General features: G+C 39.8%; 1 protein-coding gene across 2 annotated transcripts in view; it reads right to left on the bottom strand.

Annotated features, from left to right (window-relative positions):
• The window catches only part of Trim24 (tripartite motif containing 24), a 103,618-nt gene extending 88,179 nt beyond the window's left edge, over nucleotides 1-15,439 (bottom strand). For both annotated transcript variants that reach the window (XM_046434111.2, XM_046434112.2), the window contains exon 1: nucleotides 14,809-15,439. In XM_046434111.2, the coding sequence (XP_046290067.1) occupies nucleotides 14,809-15,166 (358 nt within the window). In that variant the 5' untranslated portion in view covers nucleotides 15,167-15,439. The remainder of the gene's footprint in view (nucleotides 1-14,808) is intronic.
• Nucleotides 15,440-15,785: the final 346 nt, after the last annotated feature.

Here is a 15,785-nt window from a genome sequence, read left to right as displayed (position 1 = left end):
CTATTTTGGGAACAAATTTTTTAAAGTTTTCTTTCAAGCTCAACAATAAGCCATATGAACTACATGGGAGGCTGAGGCAGAAGAATCACAAGTTCAAAACCAGCCTGGGCAACTTAGGAAGATGATGTCTCAAAGCAAAAAAGGGGGCTGGGGATGTAGCTCAGGGGTAAAGTACCTCTGGGTTTTATCTCCAGTAACTACCCGCCCTGCCCCCCACACAATTTCTCAAATGTTCCACATGCATTTACCAGAAAGTGGATCTTACCATCTTTTACTGCATGTATATGTTATTAGTTCTTCAATAGCCTTATGAAATTTTGTCCACTTGATCTTGAACCAATATGGATTTTAGGCCTTAAGATTATTAACATGTTCCTTATCTGTGTGTGCTCCCAATTCTCAAAGGCTGAAACTTTTTTTTAAAAATGAAAGTTGTCTGGTGGGGGTGTTGCTCAGTGGTAGAGTGTTTGCCTAGTACTATAATATGTCCTGTCTCTTTAAAGACTTCTGGTCTAAGTTTTCCCATCAAAATTATAAACTCTATTTTCATTTTATTTGCCTAGTGTATCTCTGTTCAACATCTTACTCAACCTGTCTGAGTCTTTTGGTTTTGTGGCTCTATATTTTGTGAACAGCACTGAGTTGAGTTTTGCTGTTAGTTAACCTGACACAATTAATATGGTCTGGATGTTGTCATAGACAGAGTAAGTAAATTATTTCACTATGTATGTTTCTTGCTCTCTACCCCTTCTCTTTTCTTTTTTCATCTAGAAAGTTTTGGGGTTTTATTCTTTCTAATCTATGATACCCTTAGTCCTCTCTTTGTTAAGAGACTATCTACTGATTACCTATATGAGCAATACAGAAATTAGTTCTTTTCTTCCTCTCAAACCACACTCCCCCAGCAACTATTAAAGTAATAATATTCTTTGATGCTTTGGTTAATTTCTATAAAGCAATCAATGAACCTATTAAGTCATCCTTGGTTGTGTGGAACTTATTATTCATTAAGAATGTCTTCAGGATGGATTTGCCAACTACATTCCTTATTATACTTCTGAATAATTGTATGATAGTTACAATTTCAGAGTATATAACAATACATGCTACTTTGTTACCCCTTATCCCTGTTGTTAAGTTCAGTCCTACATTTAGAAACAAGATATCCTTGAAGAATCTCTTTCCTGTTGCTTTCCTGGCATAAAATCTCTTAGCTTTAATACACAATGTCATCTTTACAGAAAAGGTCAGTAAAACATCCTTGTCCCTAAAGTGCCCTCCTCTCTGTTCCCAAGAACCTAGCCAAGGTAAGGGAATAATGAGAATGAATCCAAGCCAGAATGACCAGATAAACATTATCATGAAGGACAGTGGCTTTCTCTCATGTATGCTGGGAATTAGGGCAAGTTAGTGCTATCTGTAGAAAGCTGCTTTCTTGCATACATGCCAAGTTCTTTGGGATGCTGGTCATACAATGAGACAAAGCAAGCTAAGCTAACGATATGGCTGCTTCTATTGCCTAACCTATAAACCTCTTCTTTTTGGTAACTGGTATGGAGCTGAGCACGGTAGAGAGTATAACTTCTTGTCCAGCAAACTGCCTCTGGACAAATCACAGAAGCAGCATGAGGGATGGATGTGCTACTTTTTAGCAAAGTACAGGAGGTAAAGAATGGCCATATCACCATCGACACACCCAATCTTGTCTAAAAAACGGTGCTACTTGTCCAACCCATCACCACTGGACTTTCATATGAAGCAATGAGGTACCATGAGAAGCAGAGGTGCTCCTTATCCAGACCATTGCCACTGGACATTCCCTATAAGATTTTTTTTTTTTTTCTTCAATAAAGCTCATGTCTCACATTCCATCTCTGGGTGTCTTGACAACCTATCCCACTGCTCTGGCACAACTGGGTTGTGGACAGTATGTACACAAACTCTAAAGGAATGATGCTAGTGTAAGTAAACAAACAGGTCAATGGAACAAAGTTCAGAAATAAACAGACATATATCTCTACAACTGATGTTTTTGGATATTGGGGAATGAACATAGTAGGAGTGCTTTACCACTGCTGAGCTACATATTCAGCTCTTCTTTGAATTTTTTTTTTTTTTTTTTTTTGAGACAGGGTCTTGCTAAATTGATTGGACTAGCCTCAAAAAGTGATCCAACTGCTTTGGCCTCTCAAGTCACTGGAATTATAGGCATTTCCCACTGTGCAAGACTACAACTAATTTTTGATGAAGATAATGCCTATACAACAATAGTGCTAGATAAGATGTAAACTTAACTTGGATCAAAATACCTCATCAAAAATTAACTCAAAATAGATCATAAACCTAAATAATAAGACTTAAAACTATGAAACTGCAAGAGGAAAACAGGAGAAAATGTGTGTTAGGTAAAGATTTCTTAGAAATGACACACAAAAAAATTAAACTTCATCAAAATAAGGAACTAGGGCTCTAAGGAGAAACAAACAAGATTGGCACCAAAAAAACAAACACACACACAAGATAAATAAACTCTTGGTTTTCCAAAAATTTAGAGTACTTAAAAATGGGGGCATGTCAAAGGACACAAATATCAATTCGAATCCATGTTTTCTGGTAGAAGAATATTCATGCAAACCCAAATGATTTCCTAGAGGATTACATACTAAGTACAAAGAGGGTGGGAAGATATCTTTCAAGTGAAAAAATCTGGCAGTAACACCTTAAACAAGTGATCAAAGCCAACACTAATAATGGGACAAAATGGCATCACATGTTTCCTCATGTAAAGTTCTGAAAAAGAGTATGGAAGAATAATTTTTTCCCCAAAGACCTAATACCAGAACTTGTTGAAGGCACAGCCAGACTCACTGTAATGGAATTTAAAATCTCCATTTGTCTTTCTGAAACATGTCCACAAAATTCATTCTATGGAACTTGCTGGCAATCTGCTCTGGATCCTGACAATTGTTCCTCATTCCGAAATAAGTATACTTTGAAGGACATTGTTAGAACCACCAGCAAAATGTGACTATGGTCTATGTATTAAATAATACTGTTGTACTAAGGCCAGATTTCCTGAATTTGATAATTATACTGTTTGAATAGATAAGAATATCTTTAGCCTGGCATGGTGGAGTATGCCAAGTACTCCGAAGGCTGAGGCAAGACGACTGTAAATTCAAGGCCAGCCTGAACAATTTAGGGAGACTCTATCTAAGGAAAAAAAAAAAAAAAGAGCAAATTGCTGAGGTATGTAGCTCAATTGTAGAGTGCTTACCTAGCATGCATGAGGCCCTGGACTCTGAGCACACAAACACCAAAAAAAAGCATTCAGTTACAATTGTCATCTAAAACACATATATGTAAATCCTGAGACAGTGGTCCCACCTATGATCCCAGCAACTTGAGAGGCTAAGGCATGAGGACCTCAAGTTTGAGACCAGCAATTTAGCAAGGTCCTAAGCAACTTGGCAAAACCGTATCTCAAGCCAGGCATGGTGGTGCTCGCATGTAATCCCAGTGGCTTGCCTGTAATCCTAGTGGCTCGGGAAATGGAGGCAGGACGATCAAATTCAAAGCCACCTCAGCAATTTAGTGAGGCTCTAAGTAACTCAGTGAGACCCTGTATTTAAGTAAAATATAAAATAGGGCTGGGGATGTGCTCAGTGGTTGAGTGTCCCTGAGTTCAATCCCCAGTACAAAAACAAACAAACCAAAACAAACAAACCAAAAAACCCTACCTCAAAATAAAAAAATAAAAAGGGCTAGGATATAGCTTAGTGGTAAAGATACCCAGGTTGGATCCCTGGTAACAAAAATAATATAATAATAATAAATTTTAAAATTCATGTCAACCACAACAAGCTTATCTCTATTGTCAACTAATATTCTAAGACACGAAATACACTGAAGGCATGGTTGAAGAGCATGTCTATTGATTTCAGAGTCTTCTTGTTAATTTTGAAATTGTAGGCTCATTTCTTCTTAGATCTGGTTAATCACTGCTTTCAAGCTCACAGATAGAGAGCCTATAAAGTGCCAGTTTTGCCACTCTAAAGCTATTTTGTTTGCAAATGAATATTATCTTTATCATAGCTGAAAATGAGACTTCAAAGATTGAAATGATTCAAGACTGGTGGAAAATTACAACTACCATCAATTCCATACAGGTAATAAAATGAAACAACATGAGACAGCTATAGTTATAACTTTCTATGGGACATGGATCTCCTTGTCAGCTAGTTAAGTATTCAAGTCCCCAGGAGTGACAGGTATCATATCATATACACAACTCTGAAGTCATTAAATATGAGCATCCCTGTGGGTGCAGTAGCATATACCTGTAATCCCAGAGGCTAGGAAAGCTGAGGTACAAGGACTGCTAGTTCAAAGGTAGCCTCAGCAACTTAGTGAGGCCCTAAGCAACTCAGCGAGACCCTGTCTGTGGTTCAGTGGCTAAGTGCCCCTAAATTCAATCCCCAGTACAAAACAAAACAAAAACACACATCCCTGACATCTCTGTGCTTTGGGCTCAACCTTCTCTATTACCCAACCAACACAGCCTCAAGCCACCAACACTCAACCCTGATTACAGACTTACATGGAATTACAGTACCTCTAGGATGTTCATTGGAATTCAGGATCATTTTTCTTGCTATTTTACATGTGCCTCAATTTAGGTACTTTCCAGGCTGCTGAAATTGAGGGACTTTTGTGAGCCACCTCCCTATGGGAGTTCCCTAGGAAATAAGGTTAGGGGTTTTATGCCAGAGGCTTGGTAAAATTTTACCATAATCTTGAATCTTTTGACAGACATCTTAGTTAAAATATATTAAAATCCATAAACCAACAGGCATGGTGGGGCATGCCTGTAATCTCAAGTGACTCAGGAGGCTAAGGCAAGAGGATCACAAGTTCTAGGCCAGCTTTAGCAATTTAGCAACTTAGCAAAATCCCACATCAAAATAAAAAATGAAAAGGACTGAGCATGTAGGTCAGTGGTAGTGTATCTCTGGGTTCTATCCCCACTATAAAAAATAAACAAAAAATAAAACAAACTATAAACCAATCAGGCATGGTGGCACCCACTTGTGAAATCTGAGACAGGAAGATCACAAGTTCAAGGTCAGTCTGGGCATCTTAGTGAGATTTGGTCTCAAAATTAAAAAAACAAAAAAACGGGGAGTGGGGGTATATCTGAGAATGTAGCTTAGTTAGTTATAGAGTGTGGCATGTGTTCCATCCCCAGTACAGCAAAATAAACCTATTTATTCAAGCATATATAAATTATGTTAGACAGTGGGGGTAAAAGAAACAGCATCTGCTATATAGAAATGTTACTATCTTCAGGGCAACTCTGTACAGTTTGATAGGTTGTATAGTACACCAGAGACTGCCTGACTTGAAGGCAAATAGAGGTCCACATTCTTATAACATGCATCCCTTGGTCTACATATGCCAACAGGGCATTTTTCTTTTTTTTTAACCCACACAAAACTACTGTTTGGGCTTATGGTAGCCTTGATGCCTCCCCTCAGAATATTCCTTAAAGCATAAGTAAAATGTAGCCATTTGACATGCTTATTCTTGTGAGAGTGATAATTTATGTTATCAAGTACATTATAGCTTAATTTCTAAATCCTAATGATTTTCTATACCTCAGTGGGTTATATTTACTGTATAATGTGGCATCCATCCCATTTTCAAGATTATTGGTCTAATGTATATTGAAAGTACAGGAATAAAATTTGAGAGACAGCAGTCACATTTACAGTGAAAACTTAAGACCCTTGTGCATTTAGATGGCAGTTTAACTTGGTGAGGTCTCTAAGAAAAATTAAAGAGACAGAAATCTGAAGATCTTAGATTTAAAGAAAGTTTTTTTTTAATTTTTCATTGTGACCTCACTAAGTTAAACTATCATCTATATGCATAGAATCTTACTCCTGTACTTCCACTAGTTTGCAAATCATCCATATGTGGTTATATCAACAATGCAATTTAAAAAGTCTTCTGACATCAATTTCCCACCTACATAGAGTACCTAGTACTGAGAAATACTTTCCTTTCAAGAATCATGTGTATAATAACTAAGAAAAATATATGAGGTAACTGTTTTCAGGCAACAAACAATAGGCAATGCAATACTGTCATCTCTGGAAAAGGGATACTCAGACTAGCCCCCCCCGCCCCCCCAACTGGCAAACATCTTTATGCTCTCACTGGGGACTATTTTCTGATCACTGTGCAGGGAATACAGCCAAAGCAGAACACAACTAAAAAACCAACAAGAATTTGGGTCTGTGAACCAAATAGAATATATAAGGCAAAGCACTGAAGAAGGAAGTTGAAGAGAGAAAGAGCATTGGTAGTTTACATAGGGTTTTGCCAAATCCTTGGCTGAAGGCTACCAAGCATGTGCAAAGCAAGATTACAGAAAGTTTTACCAAGGGGATGGAGAGAAGCAAAGATACTGAGGCCAAGCAGAACAAAGAGGAAATAATAAAAAGATGATAGCCTTAAACTAACATACCAATAACCACATAAACTTATAAATGGATTTAATAAATAAAAGCAAAAAATTGAAAGCTTGGATAAAAAAAGGCAATGATATCTACTACAAAAGAAACTTTCAATATAAAGGTTAAAAATAAAAACATGGAAGCAGAGCATGATGATGCATACCTATAATCCCAACTACTTCAGAGGCCGAGGCAGGAGGACAGCCAGTTGAGGTCAACCTCAGAAAATTAATAATGAGACTCTGTCTCAAAAAAGAATGAGGGCTGGGTGTGGTGCCTATAGGATTATAGGCACCACAGGCCTACAATTCCAGCAGCGTGGGAGGCTAAGGCAGGAGGATTCCAAGTTCATGGTCAGCCTGGGCAACTTAAAAAGACTTGTCTCAGAATAAAATATAAAAGGGGCTGGGAATATAGATCAAAATACAGGGTTTCAACCCCCCAGTACCACAATGAAGAGATAAATTAAAAAAAATTAAAAATAGAATTAACACTATAAACTGATCTGACAGAACACTATATCTAATAACTGTGGACCTTAAATTATTTTCAGATATACATAGAACATTCACCAAAATAGACAATATGCTAAGACAACATATCTCAATAAACTTTGAAAGAGTTAAATTTTACCAAGTATGTTTTCTGATCATAAATAAGCCATCTACATACCTACAAATTAACATACTATTTCTTTTTGTTATTGTTTTTTGCAGTGCTGGGGTTGAACCCAGGGTCTTGCACATGCTAGGCAGGAACTCTACTATTGAGTTATACCGCTAGTCTTTTTTATTTTCAGATAAGGTCTTGCTAAATTGCCCAGGCTGGCCTCGAACTTACAATCCTGCTGCTTAAGCCTGAGTAGTTTGGATTACAGCCTGTGCCACCACACCTGACTCCTACTTCTATGCAATCCATCAATCACAGAATAAGTCACAAAAAAAATTAAAAATGATTTTGAAAGTCATGTTAATAAAAGCACAACACAATTTGTTACAAGCAATTAACACAATGTTTACAGAGAAAATTACATGTACATCTAGAAGAGAGACCAACAATAAATAGAAATAGCAAAGCCAAAAGTTAGTTGGCAAACCTCTAGTAACTAAGAAAAGCATGAATTAAAACAGAAGAGTTTGCAGGGTACGGTGGTGCACACCTGTAATCCCAGCAACTTGAGAGGCTGAGACAGCAGGATCAAAAATTAGAGGTTAGCCTGGGCAATTCAGTGAGATCCTATCTCAAAAATGAAAAAAAAAAAAAAAAAAAGAGTTGGGATATTGCTCAATGACAGAGTCAATTGCCTAATGAAGCATGAAGCCCCAAGTTTGATTTCCAGTACTACCAAAAAAAAAAAAAAAAGATTTTTCTCAGGTCTTAAAGACATTAAAAGTTGTTGCCTGGACAACTTAGACCCTTGTCTCAAAATAAAAAACAGAAAGGGCAGAGGATGTGGCTCAGTAGTAGAACACTTGGCTAGCATTCTGAGGCCCTGGGTTTAATCCCCACTACTGCAAAAAACAAACAAGACAACAAAACATAACCTGTATTAGCTAAATGAATAGATCAATAGAGCAGAAGAGAGAGTATAAAAATAGACCATATATATATTATCAGTGGATTTTTAAAAAAAAAATTAAAATAATATTATTCTAATAGTACTCTTAACATATGTTTAAAACTATGAATTCTACCTTACACAGAAATTTCTCTAAATGGATTATAGAATATAAATATAACAGAACTAAAATTATAAAAATGAAAGAAAAAAGTGGAGAAAATCTTAGTAAACCCGAGGGAGGCAAAGAACTGTTAGGACAACCACTAATCATAAAAGAAAAAAACAAAACAAAACTGGACTTAAAACTTCATGTTGGGCACAGTGGTACATGTCTGTAATTCCAGCAGTTCAGGAGGTTGAGGCAGGAAGATCGTAAGTTCAAAGCCAGCCTTGGCAATGGGGAGGCACTAAGCAACTCAATGAAATAAAATACAAAATAGGCCTGGGGATGTATCTCAGTGGTTGAGTGCCCGTGACTTCAATCCCCCCCACACACTAAAATTTAAAACTTTAGCTCATCAAAAGACATGAAAAGGGCTGGGGTTGTGGCTCAGCGGTAGAACACTTTCCTAGCATGTGCAAGACCCTGGGTTCGATCCTCAGCACCACATAAAAATAAAATAAAATAAAGATTTTTTTTAAAAAGAAAAAAGACATGAAGAAAATGAATAGGAGATCACAGAGTGAGGTTGTTGAACAACATCAATAAATCCACTTGCAATACATGTATATTACGAAGTACCAGGATTCAAAAATACATCATTATTACTTTTTTATAAAAATGTGCATGACTTAAATAAAAATCTTACAAAAAACAAATTTAAGAATGACCAGTCAGCACAGGAAAAGAGGCTTATTAGCAAAGAAAAAATTTATGTAGCCTTGCACACCAATTACAATAACTACACTTTTAAAAGACTAAAATACTTAAACTGACAAGGATGTGAATCAACTCTGGTGAGAATTGCTGGAGGGAGTATAAAATAGTATACCAGTTTAAACATACATTTATCATACAAACAAGAAACTCCAAATCTAAGTATTTACCCAAGGAAATAAAAAAACAGCCACACCAAGACTTTTATATAGATATTTATACAGTGTACCTCCCTTATCCCTGGGGAATAACTTCCAAGACCCCCCAGTGAATGCCTGAGCCTCTATATGCTATGTTTTTGTCTATACTCATGTACCTATGATAAAGTTTATTAAATTAGGCACAGTAAGAGATTAACAATAATAAAAGACTGTACTGTAATACACTGTAGTAAAAGTTACACAAATGTGGTGTCTGTCTCAAAACATCTTAGTGTACTATTCTCAGCCTTCTTGTGATGATTTAAGATGATTCGATGCCTATGTGATGAAAGGAAGTGAGATGAATGACAGGCACTATGATGTAATATAATATCAGACTACATGTCCACAATACTAGATCTGATAACTAAGAGGGCTTCTAAGTGACTAATGGTCTGATGGCATATATAGCACGAATATGTTGGACAAAGGGATGATTCATGCCCCGGGCAGGACAGGGTGAGATTTCATTATGCTACTCAGAATAGCATGTAATATAAAACTTTTGAATTATTTCTGGAATTTTCCATATTAATATTTTCAGATTGGAGTTGATCACAGGTATTTTCTGAAGCACAGAAAGTAAAATCTCAGGTAAACGAGGACTATTGTACCAATCTCAAAAACAAGTGAAAGATATTTCTGTATCAGTTCTATATGAATTCAATCAATTATTTTTAATGGACTATTTATTTATTTATATGTGGAGCTGAGAATTGAACCCAGTGCCTCAAACATGCTAGGCAAGTGCTCTACCACTGAACCATAACCCCAGTCCCCTATCGATCTTAAATACTGTTAAATCCTTTGCCACTTAATCCTTTAGTCAAAAAAGATGATTTATACTGTTTCACCAAGAACCAAAAGAAGAGATCAGCTCACAGAATAGTTAAGTATACTGTAAACTGACAGTTAAAAAAGTTTTAGGAAGCTGGGGTGTGTATAGCTCAGTGGTAGAACACATGCCGAGCATGCACAAGTCCCTGAGTTTAATCCCCACAACAAATAAATGTCTTAGAAAACTGTTGAATTTTTATATTTTACTCTACCTTGACAAATTATGTCAAGGTAGAGTAAAATAAGTATGCTCTCAGTATTTTTAAAAATAGCTCAGTTTGCAATTCTTTGGCTGAGCAGTATGTCAACACAACAAAACACTGCACAATGTTGTAACATTTCTCCAATATGAGTTTGTTTCCAACTTAACAACTTTGTATGTTTTCCATACAAAAACGAAAACCTTTTCTAATCTCTTGTCTCTATTCTGGATATAACTACATACTACAAAAATGACAGACAAGGCTGAAGTGGTCATCCAACTTTAGCTTGTGGTCACTTACCCCTTTTCCTTTCAATATGTAGTCTTAGAAAAGGAGTTTAGACCAAGGTTTTAGAACAAATGTGTCACGAGCAGCTTCTCAGCCTTGTCTGGTTACCAGGAGTTCCCTTCCGGATATCTGCACTGGACCCCGGACCGCGACGTACGCGAACACCAAGCACGAACTCGATTGCCTTTTGAAATGCTGGTTTATTCGCACACCACACAAAGCAATACACGAGGTGGCTGGCACACAACTGCACGATCTTACTCTCAGGCGACGAGAGTTAGTTGTGAGCAAATACATGGAGTTTCCCTCGCGCTTATATACTCTATATGTTTACAACAAACTTGTTTATGTCTAACTTATCTAACATAAGCACACTACCTAGTTACATCATCAACTTATCTAACATGGGCATACTATCTAGTCATCCTATAACCAAAACATGTTTACAACTAAAAAGTCACTTAGTCACTGCAAAGTCCAAAACAAGTCCAAAACAAGTCCTTTTGCTGATTCATGTTGTTTATTCATCCTTGATGTTTACTCCTGTCAAAATGTTATCAATAAGGGCTTGGTGGTCAATGTAATTGCATTTAAACATTTATAAATTACACTTTTTTTTGGGGGGGGGGGTACTGGGGGTTGAACTTAGGGGCACTCAACCACTGAGCCACATCCCCACTCTATTTTGTATTTTATTTAGAGACAGGGTCTCATTGAGTTGCTTAGCCCCTCACTTTTGCTGAGGCTGGCTTTGAACTCAAGATCCTCCTGCCTCAGCCTGCCCAGCTACTGGGATTACAGGTGCACACCACCTCACCCAGCTATAAATTACACTTTTAAAGTAGTTTCGTGCTATGATTAGTTTTAAGTAAATCATATTGTGGGGGTGAAGTTGAATGGCAGAGCACTGACCTAGCATGCCCTCTCCATCACAAAACGAAGTCAAAATCATGTTGATTTTTTTTTTTTTAAGAAAAATACATTTTAGGATTTATTTTTCATGAAACCCATTTAGGATAAAAAAAAAGCAGCACCAATAGTATTTTATAGAAATGCTATTTCTATAAAATAGTATTTTATAGAATCTAGACCTGATACTGCTGAGAACCACTATTCTTATCCTCGAATTTAGGTCTTAATTTTCTAAAGAATTCTCTTATGAGAGATGGGGTCACAGTGGTTGATTGCTTGCCTAGCAAGCACAAGGCTCTGAATTCCATCCTCAGAACCCTAACCCCCAACACACACGCAAAGAAAAAAAAAACAAAAAAAAAACTATGATCAAATGTACTTTGAAACACAATGCTGCTTGAGTCAAAGAAATACCTGAGTTTAATATTATGCTCTAGAAGTATGAAACTATGTCACATTAGGTAGAATCAGGTTCTTTGGAGGGAGGGGCCTAGAAATCTAAATACTTATTAAGTGGCTGTATTAATGCTAAAGTTTGAAAATGATTATCTAAATCAAAAAAGAGTATCAACTTCTCTGGCCTAAAATAATTGTGTTGTGGCTTCGTGTGATGGCACATGCCAGAATCCCAATAATTTGGGAAGCTGAGGCAGGAGGATCACAAGTTTGAAGCCAACCATAGCAACTTTCTAAAAATAGAAAAAAGGGTAGGAAAGGTGGCTCACAGTAAAGCATCCTAGGGTTCAATTCCTAGTACCACAAAACAAAACAAAACAAAAAACCATTATCATCCAAGTTAATGCTTTTCTTGAACTCTCGTTTATAATACAAAACAAAACAAAAAGGTTTAGAGACTGAATTACACAAAAAAGTCTGGAATTTCAAACCTGTCTTAGAATTGAGGATCATAGCTCTTATTATTTATATTCTAATAAATCTTATTTCTAAAACTGTGCAAAATTATGATCTTAGTTGGCCACTTGTTTAACTATTTAAAATTTAAATACAGTTGATCCTGTGGGGTGAGACACATGGATTCAACCAACTAGAGCTGAAAAATATGGAGGGAGGAAAACCAACTGTGTTTGTAGTGAACATGTACTTTTAAAAAATTATTTCCTAAATGTTACATTGCAATGGCTATTTACATAACATTTACAATGTATTCAGTATAAGTAATCTAGAAATTATTTCAAGTATAAGGAAGGTTTTGCATAGATAATATGCAAACATGAGGCTATTTTATATAATAAATCTGTGGATGCTCAAATTCCTTATCTATGGAGATCCTGGAACCAAAGTCCATTAGCTACCAAGGGACAACTGTTAAAGAAACTTTAAAATGTGTTTAAGAATTAAGAACTAGGGCTGAAGTTGGGGGTGGAAGGGTAGGGGTGTAACTCAATGGTAAAAGCCACATAGCATGCATGAGGCTATATAATCCCCAACACCTCCAAAAAATTAACATATAATTAAGAATTTTATTAAGATACAAGTTTCACCTCTATCAACTTTCATACTTGCATGCTAATGAAGCAGCCTACCAGTTTCAAAGATGATGATATGCCGCAGTCTGGCTGGGCACAAAATAAGGGGAGGTCATGAGCCACTTGTAGGTTCAAACAGGAACTACTTTATTGCCCAAACTCCACGGGAACTCAAGGGGAACTCCCCCGAGAACTCAAAAGTAGCGGGCACCCAAGGTAGCAGGAGCCGCCTTATTGCCGGACAGCAAAGGTTTATATACACAACTGAATACACAGCTTGTTTCAATTTAGCATCATCCAGTTACAGCAATCAGTTATTATCTTAATAATTATACACAGCTTAACCTAATTATCATCATCTTAATGGCTCACTGGCATTACTTCTCAACCACTCCTTCTGGCAAAATGCCAGGCACCTTCTTGATTCGGTTGTGGCTCTCAACAGTGATAGAAGAAAGAGACAGCAATAGCATATTTGTAGCAAAAGTATAAGCCAAAGTATCAACATTTTTGCACTGGTTCCCAGAGCCTCAGTTCCCACAGGACAAAGTGAAGAGAGTCAACTGATATCTACACAGGCAGCGGGTTGTGTTACAGAAGAGGAACACTGAGCTTAGGGAACCCTAATCTTTTAATGTGGGCAATAAGCAAGCCCACCCTTTGGCTCCAGAGGAAAACATTATTATTTTTTTTTATTAAACAGTATAGCATATAACTGTATACACATAGCATATATTCCTGCTTTTTGCTGTGGTGGGAGATACTATCTTTTATAAAGACTGTTCTTTATACAACATCCTTAACAAAACAGAAACAAAGAGAGGTTGCTACTTCACTAGCAAGAGCGTAGAAATAGAGACCCTTAGAAAATTGTCTCCTACAAATAGAGACTGTTGCTAAGATAAATGGATTCAAGACCACAATCTATTTAAAGCATCAATTTCATACATCCCTTGACCTAGTGTAACTACTTGATTAGCATATTATCTCAAATTAAATCAACCAGTTTAGGTTAAAAGTGATTTCCCTTTTCCAGTTACTTTGTATTATTTGAAGGATGTGCTCCAATATTTGCCATACTATTTAAATTTAAAATGCTCTACCAGAAACAATTACTGTTCTTACTTTAAATGTTTCAAACCTGTTAACGTTAGCAATGGGAACTACCTGTCAAAAGTCTCATTTTCCAGTAACAAACACTACAAAGAGAACAGTAGTAACTTAGTCATTGCCTACAAAATACAAGAAAACCCTGCATTTCCAAATTACTTGTTTTATTTCACTTTACCCTTCACTGTCTCAAAAACAAAACCTTCGAAAGAAGCAGACAACAAACCACCGTCTCTAGGTTTCTTTGTCCCCAGCAGAAGCGGAGAGGATTGCGAACTCATTAAGGTAAAGAACCCCAAACATGCAAGATAGGAAACAGACGGCATTCAATCTGCAATCAATCATCAAAGAAAGTCACCATCACTTAATCTCCATCCCTCCCAACCCCCCCACCTCCAGCTCAAATAACGTGGGTATATAAGAGATGATTAGGATCATATGGACCTGGACAAAGCTTTGCAGAGGCAACGGGTAGCAGTTAACTAGATGCAGTCGGGCAAAGAATCCGCGAAACGGAGTACAGGAGACTCCGCCAGAGCTCTGCAAAAGTGCGGGTCGCAAAGGCCACCCAGCCCCGAAGGAGAACGCTGAGCAGCAGCAGCAGCGCGGCCAAGTCCCCAGCGCCCGTGGAAGTTGCGAGGCGAGCCGCAGAGCGCGCGGGCCCTCCATGTCACCGCCGACTCAGACCCTCCTCCTCGCCCCTCCCCCGCCGAGCACCCCGGGCGGCGGCGACATGACAGCGGGTCGCGCCGCGCAAGGACGCCCGCCTCCAGCAGCTCCGTCTCCGGGTGTCCCCCGCGCCCGCCTCTCACCTTGGGTGGCGAAAGGCGAGGAGCCGCTGACCGGCGAGCCGGGGGCGGGGACGGGCGGCGGGGTCTCGGCAGAGCCCAGCATTGGCGCCGGCAACATGAGGTAGCGCTGGGGCGCGGGCAGGCAGCGCTGGCAGAAGGAGTGCAGGCAGGGCAGCAGCTTGGGCGCCCGGCTCTGGATGTTCTGGTGGCACACGGCGCAAGTGTCCAACAGGTTGAGCCGGGCTGCCTCGCCGCCGCGCTCCGAGTCCGGGCCCTGCCGACTCTCGGCCTCGTTCTCTCCGCTCGGAGCCGCCGAGGGCCCCCCGGCGGCCGCCGCCGGAGCCGCGGCCGCCGCTGCCTTCTCCACAGCCACCTCCATTGTCCTGCCCCGCCGCCGCCGCCCGGGAAGGGGGAGCGCGGTCTCCGCCCGCCGCCCCCGACGACCTCCTCCTCCTCAGAGGCCGCTCAGTCAAGCCGCGGAGAGCAAGGGAGGGAGGGAGAACCGGGCAGAGGAAGCCGCCTCGGGACCCGGAGACCCGCCTCCCGGGTGGCGCGGCCGGAAGAAGGGGATCTGTCAGCGGGGACCGTTCCCCGAACGGAGGAGGCTGCGCCGGTCCGCTTCGCCAACCGCCGCGCTCTCTTCGAATCCGCCCCAGCGCGCCCTCGCCTCCCAGCCTTTCTCTCAGCCCCGGCCCACCGCAGGCCCCGCCCCCGCCCTCCCTCTCCCAGCAACCGAGGTGACGGCGAGAAGCGCGCCGCCCAATAGCTGCCGCGCCTGGCGAGAGGGCGGAGCCTTCCGAAGCCCGCGAGGCTCTGAGGGCCGCGGCGGGGGGCTGGGAGGTGGGAGGTGCCGGCCTGGCCCTGCCCCTCCGGACGCCTAGAACCGCGGCCTCTGATTGGGCTTTTGTGTGTGTCTTGCTCCGCTGAAAAGATTAAGGGTTCATTTGTTAACCACCAGGTACCTAATACGGCACCGTGGCGCTAGCTCCTCCCATGGG

The sequence above is a fragment of the Marmota monax genome, unplaced genomic scaffold (assembly GCF_021218885.2).
Source record: "Marmota monax isolate L192 unplaced genomic scaffold, Marmota_monax_Labrador192_F-V1.1 WCK01_AAM20220418_F8-fsc00122, whole genome shotgun sequence".
NCBI classification, from domain to species: Eukaryota; Metazoa; Chordata; class Mammalia; order Rodentia; family Sciuridae; genus Marmota; species Marmota monax.
This window is presented reverse-complemented; position numbering and strand designations above follow the sequence as displayed.